At 39.8% G+C, this 21225-nt stretch overlaps 1 protein-coding gene across 7 annotated transcripts in view; it reads right to left on the bottom strand.

Moving 5' to 3' along the window:
• Positions 1 to 324: 324 nt before the first annotated feature.
• Positions 325 to 21225, bottom strand: part of FBXW7 (F-box and WD repeat domain containing 7) — a 208402-nt gene continuing 187501 nt past the window's right edge. For 4 of the 7 annotated variants that reach the window (XM_075613415.1, XM_075613422.1, XM_075613430.1 and 1 more), the window contains 8 exons: positions 19032 to 19166; positions 12140 to 12263; positions 11860 to 11996; positions 11237 to 11350; positions 7847 to 8061; positions 6739 to 6964; positions 4293 to 4503; positions 325 to 2244 (listed from right to left, as the gene is read on the bottom strand). In XM_075613415.1, the coding sequence (XP_075469530.1) occupies positions 1976 to 2244; positions 4293 to 4503; positions 6739 to 6964; positions 7847 to 8061; positions 11237 to 11350; positions 11860 to 11996; positions 12140 to 12263; positions 19032 to 19166 (1431 nt within the window). In that variant the 3' untranslated portion in view covers positions 325 to 1975. The remainder of the gene's footprint in view (positions 2245 to 4292; positions 4504 to 6738; positions 6965 to 7846; positions 8062 to 11236; positions 11351 to 11859; positions 11997 to 12139; positions 12264 to 19031; positions 19167 to 21225) is intronic. The other 3 variants (XM_075613438.1, XM_075613455.1, XM_075613464.1) reach the window with 1 other exon arrangement.

Genomic DNA, 21225 nt, shown 5'->3' with positions numbered 1-21225 from the left:
AGCTGGAGCTGATCTATAATCCCCCAATTGTAGAGGGTTCAAACGTTATTTTTTTTTAGTAGTAGTTTGAGAAAACTTTAATCATGGCTTCTTATTGGCTACAGGGGTGACCCTATGGCCACTTGTCTACTGGGCAAGTAGTCTTGCCCTGGATGTCGAGGAACCACTGATCAGCTCAGGGGGACACAAGGGTTAAGGTTAATTAGGAAAAATTAAATTAAAAAAAATTGTAACCAGAGTGGATTGCTGCTTTAAGTATCACCATATTTAATGGATATGCATTAGTGAATTAAAAAACCCCAAGAAAGAAATTAAAAGGCTTCATAACATGAAAAAACACATTTTATTGCACTTAAGTTATAAGAAAATAAAATTTCTAAGTGAATCAAACCATAGACACAATCCCTTTAAACATTGTTTTCCTCCATCACTACAGGTTGTTACAGAACTGTAAAAATGAACCAAATGAAATCTGATTGCTTTAAAACCAGACTATAAATTAATAAAACAAAAATATAGGATGAGGAAAAAAAAAAAAAAAAAATCAAAACAGAAAAAACAAAAGATCGCCTAGGATACAGTGTTAAACCACTTTTCACAGTTCAGCTTGAGTTGTGACTTGGAAAATGAGGCAAATTATTTGACGTTTGTATGGTTTCGTTTCTTTGCACGTTAAGCCTGCACTGGAAAAACCTTTTGGCTTTTGCTTCACCAGTTAACTCACTGCAATAAAACTGTAACAGTTGTTTTCCCCCCAAATACTGTGATTCTGAGCCTGACCAGCAACTTTATTTCGATTCTTTTGTGTTTTGTATTTTTTTTTAAAAACATTTTTTGTCAGTTTGTTACGCAAGTTCATTACATTCACCACAGCCCTCACAACAAAAAGAATTCCCACACAGAACAGGCTACAATAGCTTTGTTCTAAGGAATGTGTTTACAATTTGCTCAAAAACAAGAAAATAAGCTTTACACACTCTCAAATGTTTTTTTTTTCTTTTTTTCTTTGCAGGCAAACTTCACTCCTAATTGTCTGAAACTCTCTCACTTTCGGCCTCTTAGAGGCACAGTTGGTTCAAGTTTCAGTGGCAAAAATGTCTTTTTCTTTTTCCGTATCCAAACTAGAACAAATTTGGAATTCAGTCTGGGACTAAAACGTCACAGCAGTAAAATAATAAAAAAAAAATTGCTTTTTTTTTTTCCTCTCTTTAATTTAGCAGCATAAATATGTTTGGCCACTGGGAATACAGTACAGCTGTGGGACAACAATCCCATGTTAAAGACCTACTTCTAGCACCAGCATCAAGATTTAGATCCATCTGAGACAAGCTTGTCACCCCAGAGCAACACATGCATTGAAGAGTGTAGATGGAAGCAACAGTAAATAGATAAACAGAGGCTAATACTGTGATTGATTGACATTGGCAATAGTCGGCAAAAAAAAGTGTGATGAAACTGTACAAAAACCATTCACAGTTATTTTTCAGCATTTCCAAAACCAGAAAATGACTGTTGCAAATGCTCTCTTTAAAAGTCAACCAGCATTGGTTTTTTTAAATATATTTTGTGTATATATGTAGTTTTTACTTGGGTCTGGTATTTTTGACAGTCCACCAAAACTTGAAGATTGTTGGTGCTGCCTTTTGACGAATTTGAGGAGAATCAAGAAATAATTGCACCTGGTTTGATTTTGAGAGTCCTTTTTTTTTTGCGAAAGAAAAGGGTACCCCAGATCAAAAAGGGAAGTCTGTGTGTGTGACAAGATGCCAAATGCCTCTCGTCCACTGCAGTTTGTCATCTCTGTCTTCTAATCCGCCGTCTGTAGGTCTTTGCGATCTGTTGCCCCAAGCCTAAATCCTGCTTCACCAAGGCCAATGGATATTTTTTGGGAGGGAAGGACTGAGGGACAGGTGGGTGGCAGAAAAAGGGGGAATTATGCAGTCTATAAATTTGAACAAATTCATCTCCCCAGCCTTCACTTCATGTCCACGTCAAAGTCCAGCACCAGCAGCTTTGTTTCCTCAGTCCCATTTCTGCTTCCAACCGCACAGACAAGCTTTGTGTTAGAGGCTCGAATTCGCCATACAACACCTCCACTTCCTCCACTCTCCAACGTGACCAGGTTCCGAATGAATTCACCCGTTTTCAAGTCCCACAGTTTTACAGTCCCGTCGTCTGAGCTGGTGATGACAAAATTCTTGTTGAACTGTAAACAGGTCACAGCACTTTGATGCTTGTTGGGACCTAGGGGAGGGATTTGGAAGAAAAATGGTAGTTAGAGATTGTGTTTGATGGAACTTAAAATAGGGGACAAGAGTTACCACTATACAAAACATTACTCCGGCAGCTTATATCTGTCATGTGCTTTGGATTCCTATTTGAAACAAAAACTTTTCATAATTTCTATGTTGGGCTAACAAACCACAAAAAAAAGCAAAAATATAAAAGATATACATGATTGAAAAGTATCCATAAGTCGGTATGTTGTCATTTTATAGTTTAGTTGGAATGTATACATGAAAACTCAAAATATTGCCATTCCTTTGCATGACAGATTTTAGGCATCTTCTAGTGACATCAAATTATTCTAATGATATGTTGGGCTAGCAGACCATGAATTTTATTTTACAGGAAATGGCTTCTCAACACAGTCACTACTTGTATTTATTCAGGGGTCACTTGCACCTTACAAGGCCAACCCTTAATTGGGCTGGGAGACAGCTTGTGCTGTCTAGTGAGATAAATCAAGTAAGCGGAACAGAAACTATTTCCTTCCCTAAAAATAGCTGGGGAAAGGAAAAGAAGACAATGGAGCTTATTTTCTAGCAAGTGTGTATTGCTAACAAAACGATTTGTAGTATGTTTGCGCTGATTTTATGAAAACTATCTGCTATTCAAATCCAAACTACAGAAGATAAAACTGTCACTCTTTTTTTAGTGGACACGTAGATCTGTTCATATTTTGGAAACCGCACTGATGACGTCTCAGACAAATTAGTATTGTATAGATTTCTGCCATTAACCCATTCTGGGTTGGGGAAAAGGATGGTATTGCCTCAAAGTTCTCTTCAAGGTTAAAGATATTCATTGAAAAGTGTCAACCCAGACTATATTATTTATGATAATACTAGACTGGATTCAGAAACTTGGGATTTTGGCTACAGAGTTGGTCATATAGTCTTTCACACAGACTACTAAACTGTACAATAAAGTACTGACTAAAGAAACAATCCACAAAACGTGGATGATTATCAACAGTCATTAAATTAAACTGAAGCCACTTGTTTTTCACAAATACTAGAATGGTTATTTATGAAAAAGTAGATCTTGGTTTCCAAATTAGTGCTACAGCAAATACTAAGAAAAACTAGGGTAATGAACCCCAAATGACAAGTGCTACAGAGTTTGTGGAGTAAGTATATATCAGTCACATTTCATTGTGTGCAATTCACTATTTATCTCCGGTTGCAGTGAGACTGTTTTATATGTAGAACCAAGTCAGGCTACTTGGACCCCTATGAAGTGAGAGATAGCCTAGTGGAAAGAGTATAAAATGGAGGGGGGGGGCTGTGACCGTTGGATGTCAAAAGGCAGGCTCTGGACCCCTACCCACTATTTGCCACAGAAACAGTTAATCCTCTTGGGGTAAAGATGTATTGAAGTATATCATAAGCAATTTACAGCCTCCTCATGCATCGTCCGGATCAGCGTTCACTCTGCTGGGGATCGTAGACTAGAAATGAAGTCCCGTGGGGAAGAAGTATCGGCGGTGCACAGCTCGGTGAAAAGATGAGGCTGGACTGTTTGAGAGTAGTAAAAAAAATATTTATTTGGCCATAGGCACGTAGATAAAAAAAAAAAGAGGGATAACCCCACAACCAAACTGACGCGTTTCACCCGCAATCAGGCTTTAGCTTTGATAAAGACCGATTGCGGGTGAAACGCAGCAGAGTTTGCTGGTGGGGTTATCCCTCTTTATCTACGTGCCTATGACCAAAAATAATTTTTTAATACTCTCAAACAATCCAGCCTAATTATCTTTTCACCGAGCTGTGCACCGCCGATACTTCTCCCCCACGGGACTTCATTTCCAACAGCAAATACTGAAGCATAACCAAACACGTGCTAATGTGGACTATAGCAAATCTGTCTATTAACGATTCAAGCTGCAATAATAAAGTGCAAGGTCTACTGCAAGGATTCAGTGTCCTGTTCTATGTACAACTCTTTTCAAAGAATATGCGTTTAAATAAAAAATATATATACAAGAAAGACCAAAGTAAAGGGCTCACCTTGCAATGTCTGTAAACACTGTCCGGTCTTAATGTCCCAGATTTTAACAGTAGAATCAGCATTTCCCGAGACAAGGATGTTATCCTTCAGCTCCATTCCACTGGTTAAGGACTGGTGCCCAGTTAACGTATGGATGCAATTCCCCATCTCCACATCCCAAACTCTGATTGAGGTATCCAAGGAGCCACTTACTACATGGATGCCATCAAACTGCAATAGACAAAAATCGATCAGTCTAAGATGTATTCTGCTTATCACACGTTTTGGGAAAACCTTTACCAACAGTACAAACATGTACTAAAAGCTACTAAAATGGCAGCCTCAAAGGGAAGTAACCCAGAAATACAAGGTAATCCAGCTCAGGCTACATTTTGAACATTTGGGGCAGAAACACCTAGGTGGTGTAGTTCATGCTTGCTGAAAAGAGAAGCCAGGTGGCTTCTCCTTTTCCCTGTTGCTTCTTAGGAAAACCATTAAACCCCAAAAAGACTTCATGACCTTGACAGCAGCAAAGTGAATCCTGATATTTTCTGACAGAATGAGCTCAGATTAATTCAGTGATTAATTTGCACAACAAAATGTAAGCAGTTTTTTCCTTTGGTTTGAACATGGTCTTTCCACGGTAACATTGAGCACAAAAAAGAGCAGTAATAGCTTTAATCCCCTGATAAGTTCAGAATTTTTATTTATTTTTTGCCAAATAAAGCTTTATTTTAAATATCTATGCTTTACAATGGAATGCGAGGCCTTACAGCAGTGAAAAGAATTTAAGTGAATCAATGAAATAAATATATATACAGCTCAACCCCGTTATAACACGATCCATTACAACGCGAATCCTATTATAATGCAAGCGTGGCTCCCAATTTTTATATTTATGAATACTTTACAACACGATTATTGGTACCTTAAATACTTTATTGTACAATGCATACAATGTACATGATTTCTAACGCGATCCGCTTATAGCACGATGTGATTTGTTGGACCCCAAGCACAGCGTTATAAGGGGGTTGAGCTGTATATATTTATTAACAGTTAATTTCGTTTTATCAGTGTTTTAGATCATTACATTGGGGACATTTTCATGCATACAACACAGCAAGCTCAGCGCTGCTCATGTCCCTGATAAGACGTTATCTCAATATTTACATTGTTGTTGCCAAACTCAAAACAATACTGTATGATCGATGACTCAGAAAACTGACATTTGCCTGGTTTTCCTCTTCAAGAGATCAAATGATGGTAGGAGAAACCTTTCTGCATTATCAGAGTGAAATATGCCTGCTAATTAGTGGCCGTGAATGGCACGGCTAATCATGCCAAAGAAATCCAAAGCTTCTCATAGCCAGGGGGCATTTTTGCAGACTGAGAAAAGAGCAGTGCACATATTTAATGAGCAGAGAGAAAACTGAATGGAAATCATTGTGGCATTTGACCTACATATATGTGGGAGGATTTGCATTGTGTGTGTATTGTAAATATGAAACAATATTTATGTGTGCGATCAAGGACAACCTGCGCTATCGATAGTTTATTTGAAATATTTTTCCGAACATGTCGAAATATGGTACAAAGCAAAAATACTGGTTTTAATTTATGCAAATGCAGAAACACAGAAAACACCTTTTTCTTGGCGGTAGGGGGAAAGAGGAGCACAGAGTTGGCGAGCTCTTCGCAGGGGGATATTTACATGGATACATTTGCCTTCTACAAAATGCAAATCAAATTATTGCACACAAAATCCATATGAGATATAGATATCTATATATACTGGACATCTCAATCGTTAAAACAATACTCCATGTACCCATGTCTTATTTATAGCGGAGATCTTGTAGTATGGAAGGTCCCAGAGAACAAAAATCACTAAATATTTACAGAATATTGATAGCCACTACAAGCACTACCCTATAGGGTTCATTTTACATATTGGAACTGCTATTACAGTGGCTCTCGCTGTCACACAAATAAACATGACCATACACGATCATCCACTGAATTTTAAGAAAAGGGTATAGTGGGTATTTGGAGCTCTGCAATCATTGTAGCTGGATAACGCATTTGTATAAAACTATTCTGTGGATGACAGCCACACACTCCCCCTTTAAGGAGAAGCGAAATAGTGGGGCCCAAAGAGTAGAGATCATTTTGATTTTTACAGGTCCTAACACAGATTTGTTGTATGCTGTGATACCTTTTAGTGGACTCACAAGTTCTGCGCAGATGGAATGTAAGTGTGCAGGACTTTCAAAAAACCCTATTGATTACTTACACATTCAAGTGCAATGTTGGTCTGCTAAAAGGCATCACAACTTACAAGGAATCTGCATTTCTCCAAGACTAAGACAGCTACTAGACCATTATACTGGGCCCTATAGTTCAAAGAGAGCAGGTAATGCCAAGTGAATAACAAATATAAACTTTGCACAGGATTGTTCATACCTGTAAGGAATAGACTCTGTTAGTGTGACCTTGCAATGTGTGTAAACAGGTCTCGGTCTCGGGATCCCAGACTTTCACCATGAAATCGTAAGCTCCGCTAACCACCCTCCGTCCATCATACTGAACACATCGGACAGCTGCTACATGCCCCATAAGAACATGTAAACATTGGCCTGTCTCAATATCCCAAACTCGAAGCGTAGCATCCCGTGATCCACTCACCACCCTATGTGGGGGAACAGAGGAACAAATGTACATACTATTATATTGCTATAAAATATAAAACAGAACACACACACACACATTATACCAGTCAAGCCTTGGGCTAGGTTAAGCAAACTAATATTTCTTCATGTTATTGATTCTCATATCTAGTGCCATTGCATCTTGTTTCACAGAAAAGCAGCCATGAAACAGCCATGAGGTTTCTGTTATGAATAATTAGTCATGTCAGACACAAAACACAATCGTGGAATCGCGGAACATCTACAGACTTTGCTATTGAGGGAATGCCAATGCAGTCTGTGAATGGGACAACTAAGACACAGTCTATTTGCTTTCCGGTCATTAGAAACACAGGTAGTTAACGCTTTGTCCTGCGAGGGGAAAGAGTGGTGTAAGGCAGGGAGGTGGCATGAACTGGTAAATGACATAAGTGCTTGAATTTGAGAAAGATAAATTAAATCTTGCTCCAACATGAGTGGCCATTCGACTGTTTCAGAAGTATACTAACTGAAGCCAACCGTGCAATTACATGAAGAACTAAAACATCATAAGGCCATTATTTTAATATAGCATTTACTGAAACTTTAAACTGCTATATGTACACTGGGTTAAAAAAAAAAAAAAACCTCTCAAACAGTACATGCCTTAAAAGCGATAACACCTAAAACCATTTTAAAGGGCTTAGAGAAAAGTTTTATCACTTAAGTTATAGATGAAGTTGGGCGAGAAACTTAAGCTCCTTGCTGTTGGAGTGCAGTCCATTGCACTCTGTCAGAAAATGATTTAAAAGTGAAGTCTAATCGTTTTTAAATCGCATTTTTTATTGTGTGTTCATTTAATGAAAAGTGGTAAATAACATGTACGGATAGTGTCGAGCACTGACCTTTTCTCATGAAGGTGCATACAGCGCACAGTGGAGGTATGTCCATACAGCGTGTGTATACACTCCCCAGTCTCTGCATTCCAAACTTTTAACGTTCGATCAGTCGATCCACTGATAATGATGTTATCTCTCATCTGGGATGACCAGACTCCACCCGTATGTCCAACCAGCGTTCTTAGACACTGAAAGAGGGTAACATCATGCTGCTCAAGTTTCTTGTTTTAGGACGATAGACAGAAAAATGCATCAGCAATGTAGCTCATAACTAATACATGTAAAATTAGCAACAAGTACATAAAAGTTTATAAGCATATTGATTTAAACATTTGATATAGCACTTTTCTTTCAATGGGGCTATAAGCCCTTAAAATGACTATACTTAGATTATTGCAAGCTTGTCAGGGCAGGGACTGTACATGTAAAAGTCTATGATTGGTGCCTGAGGTACAGGGAGATAAGGAGATGGAGATAAAGGTCACAAAGAGCCAACACAGGAATCTGAACTGGGCGTCACTGACACTCCTTCAGCCATATAGAAGGGGCAATAAAACATACATAGTGCTAAATACTTTTAGGAGTTACTTTGATTTCACGGTTTTCTTTAAAATCAAGCTTTTTCTTGCAGAGATTGTACCTTAAGACTACTAAAGGCAACACGTGGCTTATGACTACTATATGTAAACATTGCAATCTCACAGCTCACAAGAGCTACACAGCATGCACTGAACGTAATGCAGTTTGTCGCAAAATAAGCCTCGTATTTAAAAGAAAAAGTAGGTTAACGGGTTCAAGATAAAAGAAAAATGGTTTAGGTAAATCAATCTTAGTTTAAAAGCTTACCAGGGTATTTTTTAGACTACTAATCCTAAACTAATGTTTATGCTAATATCAAACTCATTTTACCTCAAAAAAATAAACAAATAAAGCTTATGACTACTGTAGATAGGGATCTTTTATTAAAACCCCACTGGAATAGAACATCTGAGCATCAAAATGTATGGGGTTCACCTAAAGGAGACTCCCAGCTTCAAACCTATGCTAAAAAAACAATAATTGAAAAACTGCGTGAATTGCAACTTTACACTGCATTCTATTAAAGAAAAACACCCATGTGACAGATTTTACAGTACCATTTTAAAGGGCAGTGTATTCATTTGCCAGACAATTCAGTTTAAATCAAAAGTATATGGGCTTGTAAGATAACTGGAGTCCTATAGGAAGTATGCAGCAACGGCAGCTTCTCCGTTCTTATTTGGATATCGGGCATTGAGCGTCACTAGTGCTCACACACACCAACATTTGCTTTGTGAAGTAAAGCTCCTCTGTATTGATTTTAGAGGAGGGATAATGAAACTTCTCATAGCATGAAAGCGCCAGCGTTCCCTTTCAGTGAAACCCTCGCTAGCGTGGGTTTTGTTTCATGGGAAAAGCTTTTGCTGAAGAATGCGGATAGAGCAAGGAGTGGCAGTATCCCTCATCTCCCCAAGGCACTTATTACAACCTAGCTAAGCTGCTTCATGGCATGCAAAGCCACAGGCTGTTCAAAAGTTAAAAGACATGCACATTTGCCTTTCGGAGTATTTAAGCTTTGTGGTCGGTCTGGTAAAAAGAAATGTGAAAAAAATTGATATCTACACACACATCAATGCGAAGGGATTGGGGCACACAGAGTATAGACCAGACTACTGAAGAGTACCTATAAAGCACTGTATAAAAATAAAAGCACAGGCACAACATAAAAATGTCTTTTATTGGCCCAACATTTCCGCTACCCAAATTTGGTCTTGATTTAACAGCACTAGATAACGAAACCCTTGCTGTCAGCCATGCAATGTGTAAACTGGCCCCTCTGCTCTGGTCACCTGTTCATTGCCAAAGTGCCTTGTATTTCTGACCCCTGCATCAGAATAATCCAATTAGCACGCTGGCACTCATTCCACAACTTTCTTTTAAACTCAATAAAAGCTCGGTGTACTATAACTCATTCTGCAAAAATGAATCAGGAAAGCAAGCAGAGTTTTGGTAGGTACCATCTATGTGTCGAGCATGTGCAAAACTTTATTTCCAATTACAACCATGTTGGGCTTCTGCAGAGCCAATAAACAATACTATAACCATACCCCAACATTAATCTTCTAAAAGTATAACTGTAATAAGCTTTTCTGTCAATACAGAATCTCAATCAATATTATTGAGCAATGAGAATCTAAAGAGCCTTACCACATAAGCTTAAGTCTTATTTATTGAATCATTCTTTAATTTCTTAGTGGTCTCTGGGACGTTGTTGGTCAATTAAGTGTTTTTTTTTATCCATATCCCAACCAAAACCAAGAAAGGTAAGGGGAGGAGGGGGACTCTGGATGAACAAGCACATACTGATCACACAGCGACATAATAAAAAAAAAAAAAGGGAGTCACCAGAGGAAATAAAACCCCTCAAAAGACTAAACTTTAAAAAATAAATTAAAAATACTGGTGTCAGATTTGGGTAAAAAAAAAAGTGCATCAATAACTCAGATAAGACCTTAAACTAAGATAAATGCTATACTAGCAGAAATACCATCTCTAAGTGATGCTTTGGACAACTTGACACCTCTTTGCATTTGACTCCAGATAACCTATACCTACTAGATTTCATGCTACAACCTTTTCTACTGATAAAGGTGCAAACAAGCTAAGTAGTAGAGCCACCTTGAAAGAATTGTGACATTCAAAGAACAGGATATGCATTTGTACATGTCCTGCACTTGTCAAGGTATTATATATTAACATGTCAAAAGCATGTGGCCTACGTCATTCAATTTTCCCTACAAACGGCAAAAAAACGATTCTTACTTGATCCCAGGCTTATTTCCCTGTCTCAACCGTTTACGATATGCGAGTGCATGCATCAAGCGTTTCTGAATTTCCTTCAACTTGACACAGTATATCTGCATGAATCTGTATGTGTGTTTATTGTTAGCATGCAGTCTATTTACACTTGGGGGATAAACCACAGAACAAGTGGAATGACCATCTGGTTAGATTCTACACTACAGTATTTTGGATATTGTACATGTCATTTGCAGCAAAGGCTCAACTTGATCCAAATGCTTTCCATCATTGATAATGCTTTAGATTGTACTGGAAGCATCTTGAACATTATTGTTACCCAACATACTTGTTATTTTCAGCTGTTCGGTCATAGAATTCCTCAGCAAAATATGGTTCATAAATATTTAACAATGCCAAACTACGTGGAAATAATTTAAGAGGAAACATGAACTGATGATGTAACACAAAATGATATACCCGAGGAGTTAAAACATTAAAAATGATTTGGGAACACATCAATGAATATATACAGTAATGGGATAGATGCATTTAGTTTGAAAAGAACCATTAACTTACCTTCCCAGTAACTGCTGACCATACTTTTAGCGTGTTGTCATCAGAACCACTAACTATTCGATTCCCACAAAACTGGAGGCATGTGATTACATGATCATCATGACCCTTGAGCACCTGACAAAAGAAAATAAAGCTAATCAAAAAGTGGCACAAAAACTACTTATTTCAACCATCTCATCCAAAATACATATACAGTGTAGCCTTAACTTTTAATTTTTTTAAACGACTACAAATTTGGTTTCCAATATCTTTCTGGTTTTATGTGGTTTTTTTAAGGCAATACCAGGGCAGGATTTGAGCCCTGTATCTCAGGAGTAGAAAACGAAGATATCAAAACCAGTGTTTAGGAGAGTGAGCTATTTTTGAGTTGACCCGTGTGCACGGCTGTAAAATCCTGAGAGCTGCAGTGCTCCAAAGCAGGTAGAACAGACACTTCAATCTCTTCCACTGTGAAACGACAGTAACACTCCTTCCAGGTGACCATGCAATTGCTTTATGAGCGTTTGTCACTACTCTTGCTACAGATATTGCCAACATGATCCCAATGAGGAGATCTGCTCTGCAAGACATGCAAGTCATCTTTATTGCTTTAGCGCAGAAATCTGGCACACATAAAACATTACCTTTGGAGATTTCAGGTCACCTCGTCGCCAGTTGGTATCAATTCTGTGCTGCCTAATGTAAGCACTTTTCCACGGGCTGTGAGTGAAGCCTGGTTTGAGAACTTTCCTTCTCTTGATATGCAATGGTTCGTCAATCCCTACAAGTGGAGGGAAATCATGAATACTTACACAGGAATAGGTGCTGTGAACTTTAAACAAAATCACAAGTGTAGGAGTATTAGCAACAGAAAAGGATTCCCTTAGGAAGCCCAATTATGATTTTTTTTTTTTAGAGCCTCACCATCTTCTTTGCATTTTTCTCGCCATAGAAGGTTGTCTTCAGCTAGGATTCTCCAGTATCGACAGGTTTGTGCCGCTTGCAACAGATCCTTGGGTTCTAGGAATGAAAGCACATACAACGCCAACTGGAAAATAAAGACACAAACCTATTTAGTGCACCAGCTTAAAGGAGTTAATTCGCCCACTTTGTCACCAAAGTAAAACAGAAAAGCACATCATTTTTTTAAACCACTAAAAACACGTACATACTCCCCAAAAAGGAGTTAGCCAAGATGTGCGTGATGAATATGAGCTTACTTCATGTAGCAGGCCACTCAATGTGTATATACACACTATATATAAACATTAACAATGAGAAGTGAGGCCTAGCTTTTACAATTGAGGCTCGTGAGAAAGCGCAAGAACAAAAATGTGCGAATTAGGAGGATTCCAGTTCCTCCAATATAGTTAATACTACATTCATACTCCTGTTAGCCTTTTAACCCCATTGCTGCCAAAGGTTAGCACAAGGGTTAAGACTTACACATTTCCCATCTCACAGCTGTAATTTTGGGAGCTTGGTTCAGGTCTATGTCTCTGCCCCCTGTTGGTACTTTCCTCTTCAAACAGTGACTGTTGCCAGCTTCCCGCTGGTGCTTGATATTTCCACAATGCCTGGAGAGCAGCAGGGAGCAGGCAACAATGGTGAGATTTGAAAAGGAAATCTCTGGTGCAGAACTGACACAGAAAGAGATGAGGAGGAATATTTCACCCACACCATCTAGTATAAGTGGGGGATGGTGCTACATGCTAATGCGGTTATGGGTGGTGGGAGAAGCACATAGGACAAGTGCTGGAGCGCGCACATCCAAACATAAGGCCAGCTCTAAATTCATATTGCACGTATCGAGGTAGCAGGCGACTGGGACTCATTGATCAAAGATATTAACACCAAGTATTGGCTTATTAAAAATGACATTATTACGGACTAAAAACATTTGATTTTTAGAAATGAAAGCACTTTTCCTAACTTCAATGCAAGTGGAAAATAATGCTCTCAACATTGTATGATGTATAAATCAATCATGTCGGATTCGCTCACGATTAGTCTCTGCATTGGCAAGCCGCAGTGTGGGGTATCGCACCTCGATAGGTTTGCGGTACTCACTTCGCAGCTTGATTAATCCCTGCAGTAGGGCCATATTCATGGAGGTTCAACTTAAAATGCAGTAGCTTCATATTGAAATCGGGCCCCTAAAATGAATCACTACTGATACGGTCTTGCGTGCCTAAACCCTTCTGTGTTTTGGCTTGTGGCAAAATGAGCAACAGAATGAACATTAATTCAACTTGATTACGGCAAAAATCTGGGAAGTATATAAATATGTAGCTAAGCAACTACACATTAGTCAACTTATTTTATTGAAAGAGATGCACATTTTAAAGGTCAAAGCTGTACTGACAAATAATACGTAGAAAAATGACAAGTTTAGGATGGAGTGTTGTTTCAAACAACAAATATTTCTAAACGCAAATTCTGTTCTTGCCCTTTCAATTTCCTCCAGGTTTCTCTGGCTTTGTCCCCTGGAGCCTCCCTCGCTGTTTTGACTTGATTGTTTAAGTGCTTCTGTGTTGTACTGACACAAATATCTGTATTCCAGCATGGTATAGTGCCAGATTGCAACGAACAGCTGGCTCTGGTAAATGAGACCCATCAAATCAGGGAGGAAATGACTTATTTCTAATTGTAGTTCTCTAAAGGCAGGGTCCTCCAAAGGCTTAAATTAAACTATTACTAGGAGTACCTCTCAAACATCTCGGGCTTTCCACACACCAGTGCTTACTCCATCATGAAAAGCCTGGTATTAAGACAATAAACTAACCCCTCCAGTGCTAGAGGGATTGAATTTCACCAACTCCACATTTTCAAAACGCCCAACCACAATTCAGTGATGTTTTCTAACCGAAAAGATCAGAAACCATCCTATTTGTTTTAGGCTTAGACTGAAAACATACAATTAATTCCAGATACCAAGAGGGCTTAATACATTTCTTTTTTTCTTTTGAAACCATTGAACTTTCAAGTGTGAATTTCAATTGAGTAATCTTGAAATGTCAGAACAGATGGTATGCAGGAGCATACTGCAATAACCTGGCCAACGGTTTTCTATTTTGTTCCACAAACACGTACAGATGTAGCCAACATTATTGCAACCCATGGTACGCTGCAGTAAGACATACTCAACGCACTAATGGGAGACACGCCCATCCTTTCTAATCAGCCGTGCGTGGAAAGAGGGCAGGGCTCAATAGCATTACCTACATCTGTGTGTGTCTATATTATCCACACACCCATCTCGGGAGCATTCCATGTTACTCAATGCTTAATGACGTGACATGGGGATTTACTTGTTTCTTAAAGTGTTGCAATGTTAACGTCAAAGAATATTTGAATGTGTTAATATTGCAAATTAGTTGGCAGCTCTAGTGCAGAAAAAAACTAAACCTCTATATGAAGTTTAAAAATTACACTACAAAGTAAAACAAATCAGGTAATCTTGAAACATCGTAAGGACAATGCCTCATATTGCTTACATTTTGTCAAGATGACATGTCAACACTGCGAAAAAAGGTTGCATCGCAATATGCAAACTACCTGTTGTAGTAGTTGATATATATGTACACACACACACACACACACACACACACACACACACACACACACACACACACACACACACACACACACACACACACACACACACACACACACACACACACACACACACACACACGTGTGTGGGTTCATTTAAACAAAACTTTCTACGTCTTCATCCTCCACAGGTACTTTCTAGAAACTTTTGCTTATACTTCGCCTCCCACACCACAAAAAACACTGTTTACGATCTGTGTACCAGCCATACCATTTACCATGACACTTTATCCGCTGAGCACTTACTCCCCCTTTTCTAGTACTAGAGAAGTAGTGCATGTAAAACGTTTTAATTTATTGTTACTCCAAAAAGTGTTGGAAATTAACACTTAATGGGGCTCATGAACCAGCCTCATCAACGCAAATAAACTTCTGTCATAAGGTAGTTAAACGAAAATAAAAAAATCTCAAGACGTGCTTGGGCCTGTTGAGACGAGCAAAAATGTTCTGCAAATTTCATTGACAAATGCGCCTCGAATGTTGTGAAAACAACTCACAAAAGTGTTAGAATGTACATCAATCACAGGCGGTTTACAGCAAATCTCGCAACTTATGTCAAAATAATGACGTGACAGCAGAGTCCAGATCGAGTATCACTTTAATAGTGAGACTCTCTTGTTGCTGCATCACAAATTACGCTATACAATTTAACCCCATCTAGGGCACAGACAAAATGATAACATGTCAACATGTGTGGCTGATGAGGGACTTGAACCCAAGCACCTTTTGTATCCAATGTCATTGCCACATGTTCCAGTGGAATAGTACATTAGCAATATCTAAACAGAAGGGGGCCAAGTTACGGAGTCAATGACCTAGAACAGAGCCAGGGAATCAAAGCTGAACCTTTCCTAAGGGCTGACCCAATACATAACTTCAGCAGATTTGTTTATACAGAAAGTTGATAATCTGCTAAACTTGCCCCATATAGGGCAGAGGTCAGCTCCATGCAGGCTGCCACAGAAAACAGTATCAGTGAATGGAAGGCTATAGTGCCATCGAGGAATAAACCAGTGGTTTTCAACCTTTTTTTGGTTAAGGAACCCCAGAATTCGATTGTGAAATTCTGGGGAACCCCAACCATTGCCCCTCCCCATCTCATCCCTTTATACACCCTCTCCCCCAAACTTTCTGCCCCGCCCCCCGTACACACACACACACACACACCCCCCCCCGTACACACACACACACACACCCCGTACACACACACACACCCCGTACACACACACACACACACACACACACACACACACCCCGTACACACACACACACACACACACACACACACACACACACCTTAAGGCTCTCGCGCTGATGCTTCCTCTCCCTCCTGTCAACGGGAAGTTGATGGCAGAAGTAGTGAGGGGAAAGATAGCAGTGACCGGGCGGCTGCTGAGCTTGAGAGCCACCGCTATGTGGGGGTGCAGCCGCACCGCCGAGTCTGGGACAGCTGGGAGTTGTCCCAGCTCCTCCCCCCTGGTGGCCGCGGAACCCCAGTTGAAACTCACTGGAATACACTTGAATACATTGAGGAAAAAAGTTTCCACCATGCCATCTAAGACATTTTCTTAATATGGAATATATAAAACTGAAAGTTTGGTTGTGTGTGTTTGTGAGGTTGCTCATTGGTTGCGGTGGCTCACGTGGTTGGCAGCGGCTCACGCTGTGATTGGCCTCTGACCGAAGGGGGGGAAAACAGAGCTGTGAATGGGGGGGAATGGAGCTGTGAAGGGGGGGGGGGGGTTCAGCTGTGAAAGGGGGAGGGAAATCACACATGTCTACGCAGGGGGGGGGACACGGCTGTGAAGGGGGGGAGGGCAGGAGCTGTGAAGGGGGGGGGGGGAAACATGCTGTGAACGGGGGGTGGGAGGGGGACACACCGAACTGAACCGGGGGGGGGGACCCCAGCTGTAAATGCGGAAGGGCCGCATTCATGTGCAGAGGAGGACCCAGATTGCTGTCAACAGTGGCGGAAAGGGAGGGAAAGGGAGAGAGAGAGGGGGAAAGAGGAGAGAGAGAGGGGGAGCGGAGATAGGGGGTGAGCGGAGAGAGAGGTGGAGTGGGAAAATTCTATCCCGGGCAACACCGGGTATATCAGCTAGTATGGAATAAAAACGAAATATGTGTGTGTGTGTGTGTGTGTGTGTGGTGTGTGTGTGTGGTGTGTGTGTGTGTGTGTGTGTGTGTGTGTGTGGTGTGTGTGTGTGTGGTGTGTGTGTGGTGTGTGTGTGTGGTGTGTGGTGTGTGTGTGGTGTGTGTGTGTGGTGTGTGTGTGGTGTGTGTGTGTGTGGTGTGTGTGTGTGTGTGTGTGTGTATGTGTGTGTATGTATGTGTGTGTATGTATGTGTGTATATGTGTATGTATGTGTGTATGTGTATATACACACACATACTTCTTTTTTTATTTTAAAAGGGAATAATCAAAGTCCCCTAACTGAGCCACTGCAAAAAGAAACAAAAAAAAACACCAGATTTATCAAGGAAAAGAGAAAATGTCACTGCTTTCAACTTTTTTTCTTTGATAAATGTGGTGCTATTTTATTTAATAAGTAGAGCAGATGGGGGCCCAACTTAGGTTAGAGTGAATACACAGCTCCCCCCCCCATTCCTTACAGAGGTAGTGGGTGCATCACATCAATTCCAATATTGGGCATAATCCAAACTCAATAAGTCCTGTGTGCACTCTAATACAGCGGAGTTACAATATACAACTTGCCAGCTATCCAATAAAACCTCACGTTTCAGTTACCACAGAGAAGTTTGCTGAGGAACAGAAAACGTCAGATTTTAATGGACAACCAATATATTCTATATTTTAACCAACTGCATATGAGTGGTGCTACTTATTACTACTTTTTGTATTTTCAGAAATGGCTTGTTACAGTTGTCAAGGTATCTTGTTGCTGCACACTAGTGTTATTCTGATTTATTACGCTAAAGTGTGCAGCAACAAGAGACCAAGACTATTGTAACAAGCCATTTCTGAAAGTACAAAAAAAAAAAAAAATAACAAAATTTATGTGAGCACTCCGACTTCATAAAGAACTTGCTTTGACTTTCAAAAACAAAATTGGATCAAATGCATGACACTTTATTCAGATCACCGTTTTTGTTCCAAACTTATAACACTGTCACACCGCTAACACAATTTAAGTGGTAATACAAAATGCACGTAAATGGCTCGTATCATTTTGATAACGAACCTGTTTACATAACAGGGTTATTATCTGGAAACAGGTGTTTTTAGAAACTATGCATCAAAAAGCACAGATCAAAAAGGTAGCAATAATTCTCTTTGAGGAGGGCATCAGACAGTGGAAGACCATGTCTTTTGCTTTGTGTGTTGAACCAGCACTTGAGCAAGGCCATGACTGACAGTTAATGGACTATTCCATGAGTGGCAAACTCCAGTCCTCAAGGGCCAACAAGCTCAGGGTTTCAGGTTATCCCTGTTTCAGCACAGGTGGCTTAAACAGCTGTGCTGAAGCAGGGATATCCTGAAAACCTGATCGGTTGGTGGCCCTTGATGACTGGCGTTGGCCACACCTGGGCTATTCAATGGTAAAGCCTGCTGAGGAAAAAAACCTGCCTTCGGTATTTCTTAATTAGATCACATTATTCCCTCGCATTGTTTTCTCTCATAAAACCCAACAGTGGAAACCAAAGGCTTTATTGTTTTTAATTTTTTTTAAGATTTTACCACTGTTCAGTGGGGTTATCTCGGCTTCAGAGAACGTGCAAACAGAAAAGTGTTAGTACTTCAATTCTACTGCTGAACAAGATGGCTGCCATCCAATGGAGATCAATGTGCTGTCCATGGTGGTGAGTTTATGGCATAAATCAGAACACGTTGCAGCTATGTTGGGAAAAGCGCTGCTCATTCCGCAGGACCAAAATAAAGCAGAGAGTCTGAATAACCCTTCTGCATTGCCATAGACTAGCTAAAACTGGAAAAACATATGTCAATGCAGATGGTTTTACTGGCTTTAAGTGGGACATGGAACTTATTCCAATTGTCAAGCCACTTTAGCTCATAAGTATACATTAATCTTCGAATTACTGTATTAAGTTGCGGAAATGTGTCAGCTTGCATCTCTCTTTAACACCAATTAACACAGCACAAGTGACATTGCTGAACATCATAATTAGCATGGCAACATATAAAAGGTGGCAGATGAGGGCGGTTTGTGTTGAAGTCTCACCTCTTTAGGTAGCAAGGAAATAAAGTCTCGTTGAAACTGGGGCTCAATCACTTGCATCATATGCTTTACTTGGGTGGGTTCACAACTGTCGATCAGCTCATCTAATGCCAGCAGCTTTTCTGGTCCACTCCAGCTCTATGGAAGAAAAAAAGGGGATCCCACCATGAAAGGAGCATGAATTACAAAGACAAAGAATGCACGCCCGCAGCTGAATGCATGTTTAACATTGCCTACATTCCACTTGGCTTAAATAAACATTTCAGGTTATCCCACATTTCTTTACCCACCTAAAACAAGCATCCTACAATTAAAAGGAAAATCATGGTATGGATACATATACACAATATGGTTTATTCTTCTTGCACAATAGATATGAAAGCAACATTACCAAACCTTCCTATAAACGGCTACTGACACCTCTGCCTGTCCCAATGCATTCCAAATACCAACACAGGCTACACTAATATGGGGCTAATAGAAGCTATGTTCTCTCTAATTAGCATCTTAGTCAGATGAAATGCCTTTCCAACCATCTCTCGCCACATAGGCCTAAACATCATTGCTCTCCAATGTAGTGCTGATCAGACATGGTTCTTAAGGAATACCATTTATCACTTATACCAGCATAATACAGTATTAAGCCCCACACTCAAGCTAAATCAAACATAGCAATCATGTACTTACACGCTTACTGTACAGTGTAAGATATTTGTAATACAGGTGCCATACAGTACTTAAAAACAAACCTCTCTCCTTTATATGAAGGCTTTAGAAAACACCAATCCATGGGGCAGATGCATCAAGCACTGGCATTGGTAAGCGTACTCAATCCAGCGTCAACTCCCGTTTAAGTGCGTGGGAGTGAACGCAGATCGGGTGTGCTGCTCTCCTGTACCGGCGCTCAATCAATCTGCCCACATGAAAGCTGTGATAGAGGTATTACATTTTCCCTGGGACCAAATCCATGTTAACCTTGTAATACAACAGTAACCACTTTATAAAGTAATTACTGCAAAATGTGGTTTCAAGTATTGTATCTTCAAAGTCAAACGGAGCTGCAAATATAGCCGTATTGAACTCTACGTCTTCAATGTCAGACGAGCCAACAGCCTAACCCTCAAAATGAAAGACTACAAAAATGCTGCTAGTGGCAGCAAGAAAAATCATAGAAGCACATGGTCCGTGTGCCACGGGTCTCATGTTTAAAGATAAATTAATAGCCATTCTAATCAGCTTGCTTCTAAAGCACGTTTGTGAAAATATATTCACACATTTGTTTTTTTAATGCTAAGAAAAAAATCAATATCAAATTCGGAATACCATTTATTGTCTAAGGAAGTACTCCAAACCGGACGTTTACTCATAACTTCCTGCTTTTTGGCAGTTTGATTTTCTCAGCGTGTGGCATTTAAAGTACACCCAATAATAAACATTGGAAGTCAATAGATTGTACTGGAAGCCATTTTATTGTCATCAGGTCCCAGAAGTATTTTCCCATCAAGCCAAAACAATAAAGCGAGACATACATAAGAGCTTCCTAGAAGTGCTTTATTGGTTTTCTAATAAAGGCGCCTTATGTAATGAAAACCATTTACAGCTTTATTATCGAAGCAATACCAAGTGGGCAGTTTAAAATTAGAAGGAAAAAAAAAAATCTATTTGGAGAAACAAACCTTATAAGCATAGTAAATAAAAAAAATCAGAGCATCCGAACGTCAAAAAACCCCACACACTAAACACAAACAGAGCTCTCCCTCCAGAACACATTCCAATCAGGAGGGCATGACATCCATCAACATTTTACTACCTTTACTAACAAACCATATGGCTTTGCTTGAAAATATAAATCAGTCTAACATATGCAGGATTAATGAGCAAGACACACTGAACCTTTTTCCTTGACATCCCACATTCCTTCTAACTTAATTACATAGGGGGAACAACTATTTCTCGGTAAACAGCTGATCTGTTCAGAGAATTCAATTATTTGACGACTGTAATATCTCTGAATGCAGCAACACAGAAATCAGCGCTGCTGATTATTCTTGCGTGCTGATCCGTTAGTGCCGTCACCAGGATTATGCACTCATTGTGCAGATATCAGAGTGACTGTACGGTTCCCCTTCCACCTCATGGCAGGGAGGAGTCCTGACAATTAGATGGAGACGCACTTGTACATGACTGCAAAATGACA

Source organism: Ascaphus truei, chromosome 1 (genome assembly GCF_040206685.1).
Source record: "Ascaphus truei isolate aAscTru1 chromosome 1, aAscTru1.hap1, whole genome shotgun sequence".
Lineage (NCBI taxonomy): Eukaryota > Metazoa > Chordata > Amphibia > Anura > Ascaphidae > Ascaphus > Ascaphus truei.
Note: the sequence above shows the minus strand (reverse complement) of the source record. Positions and strands in the feature narration are given on the sequence as shown.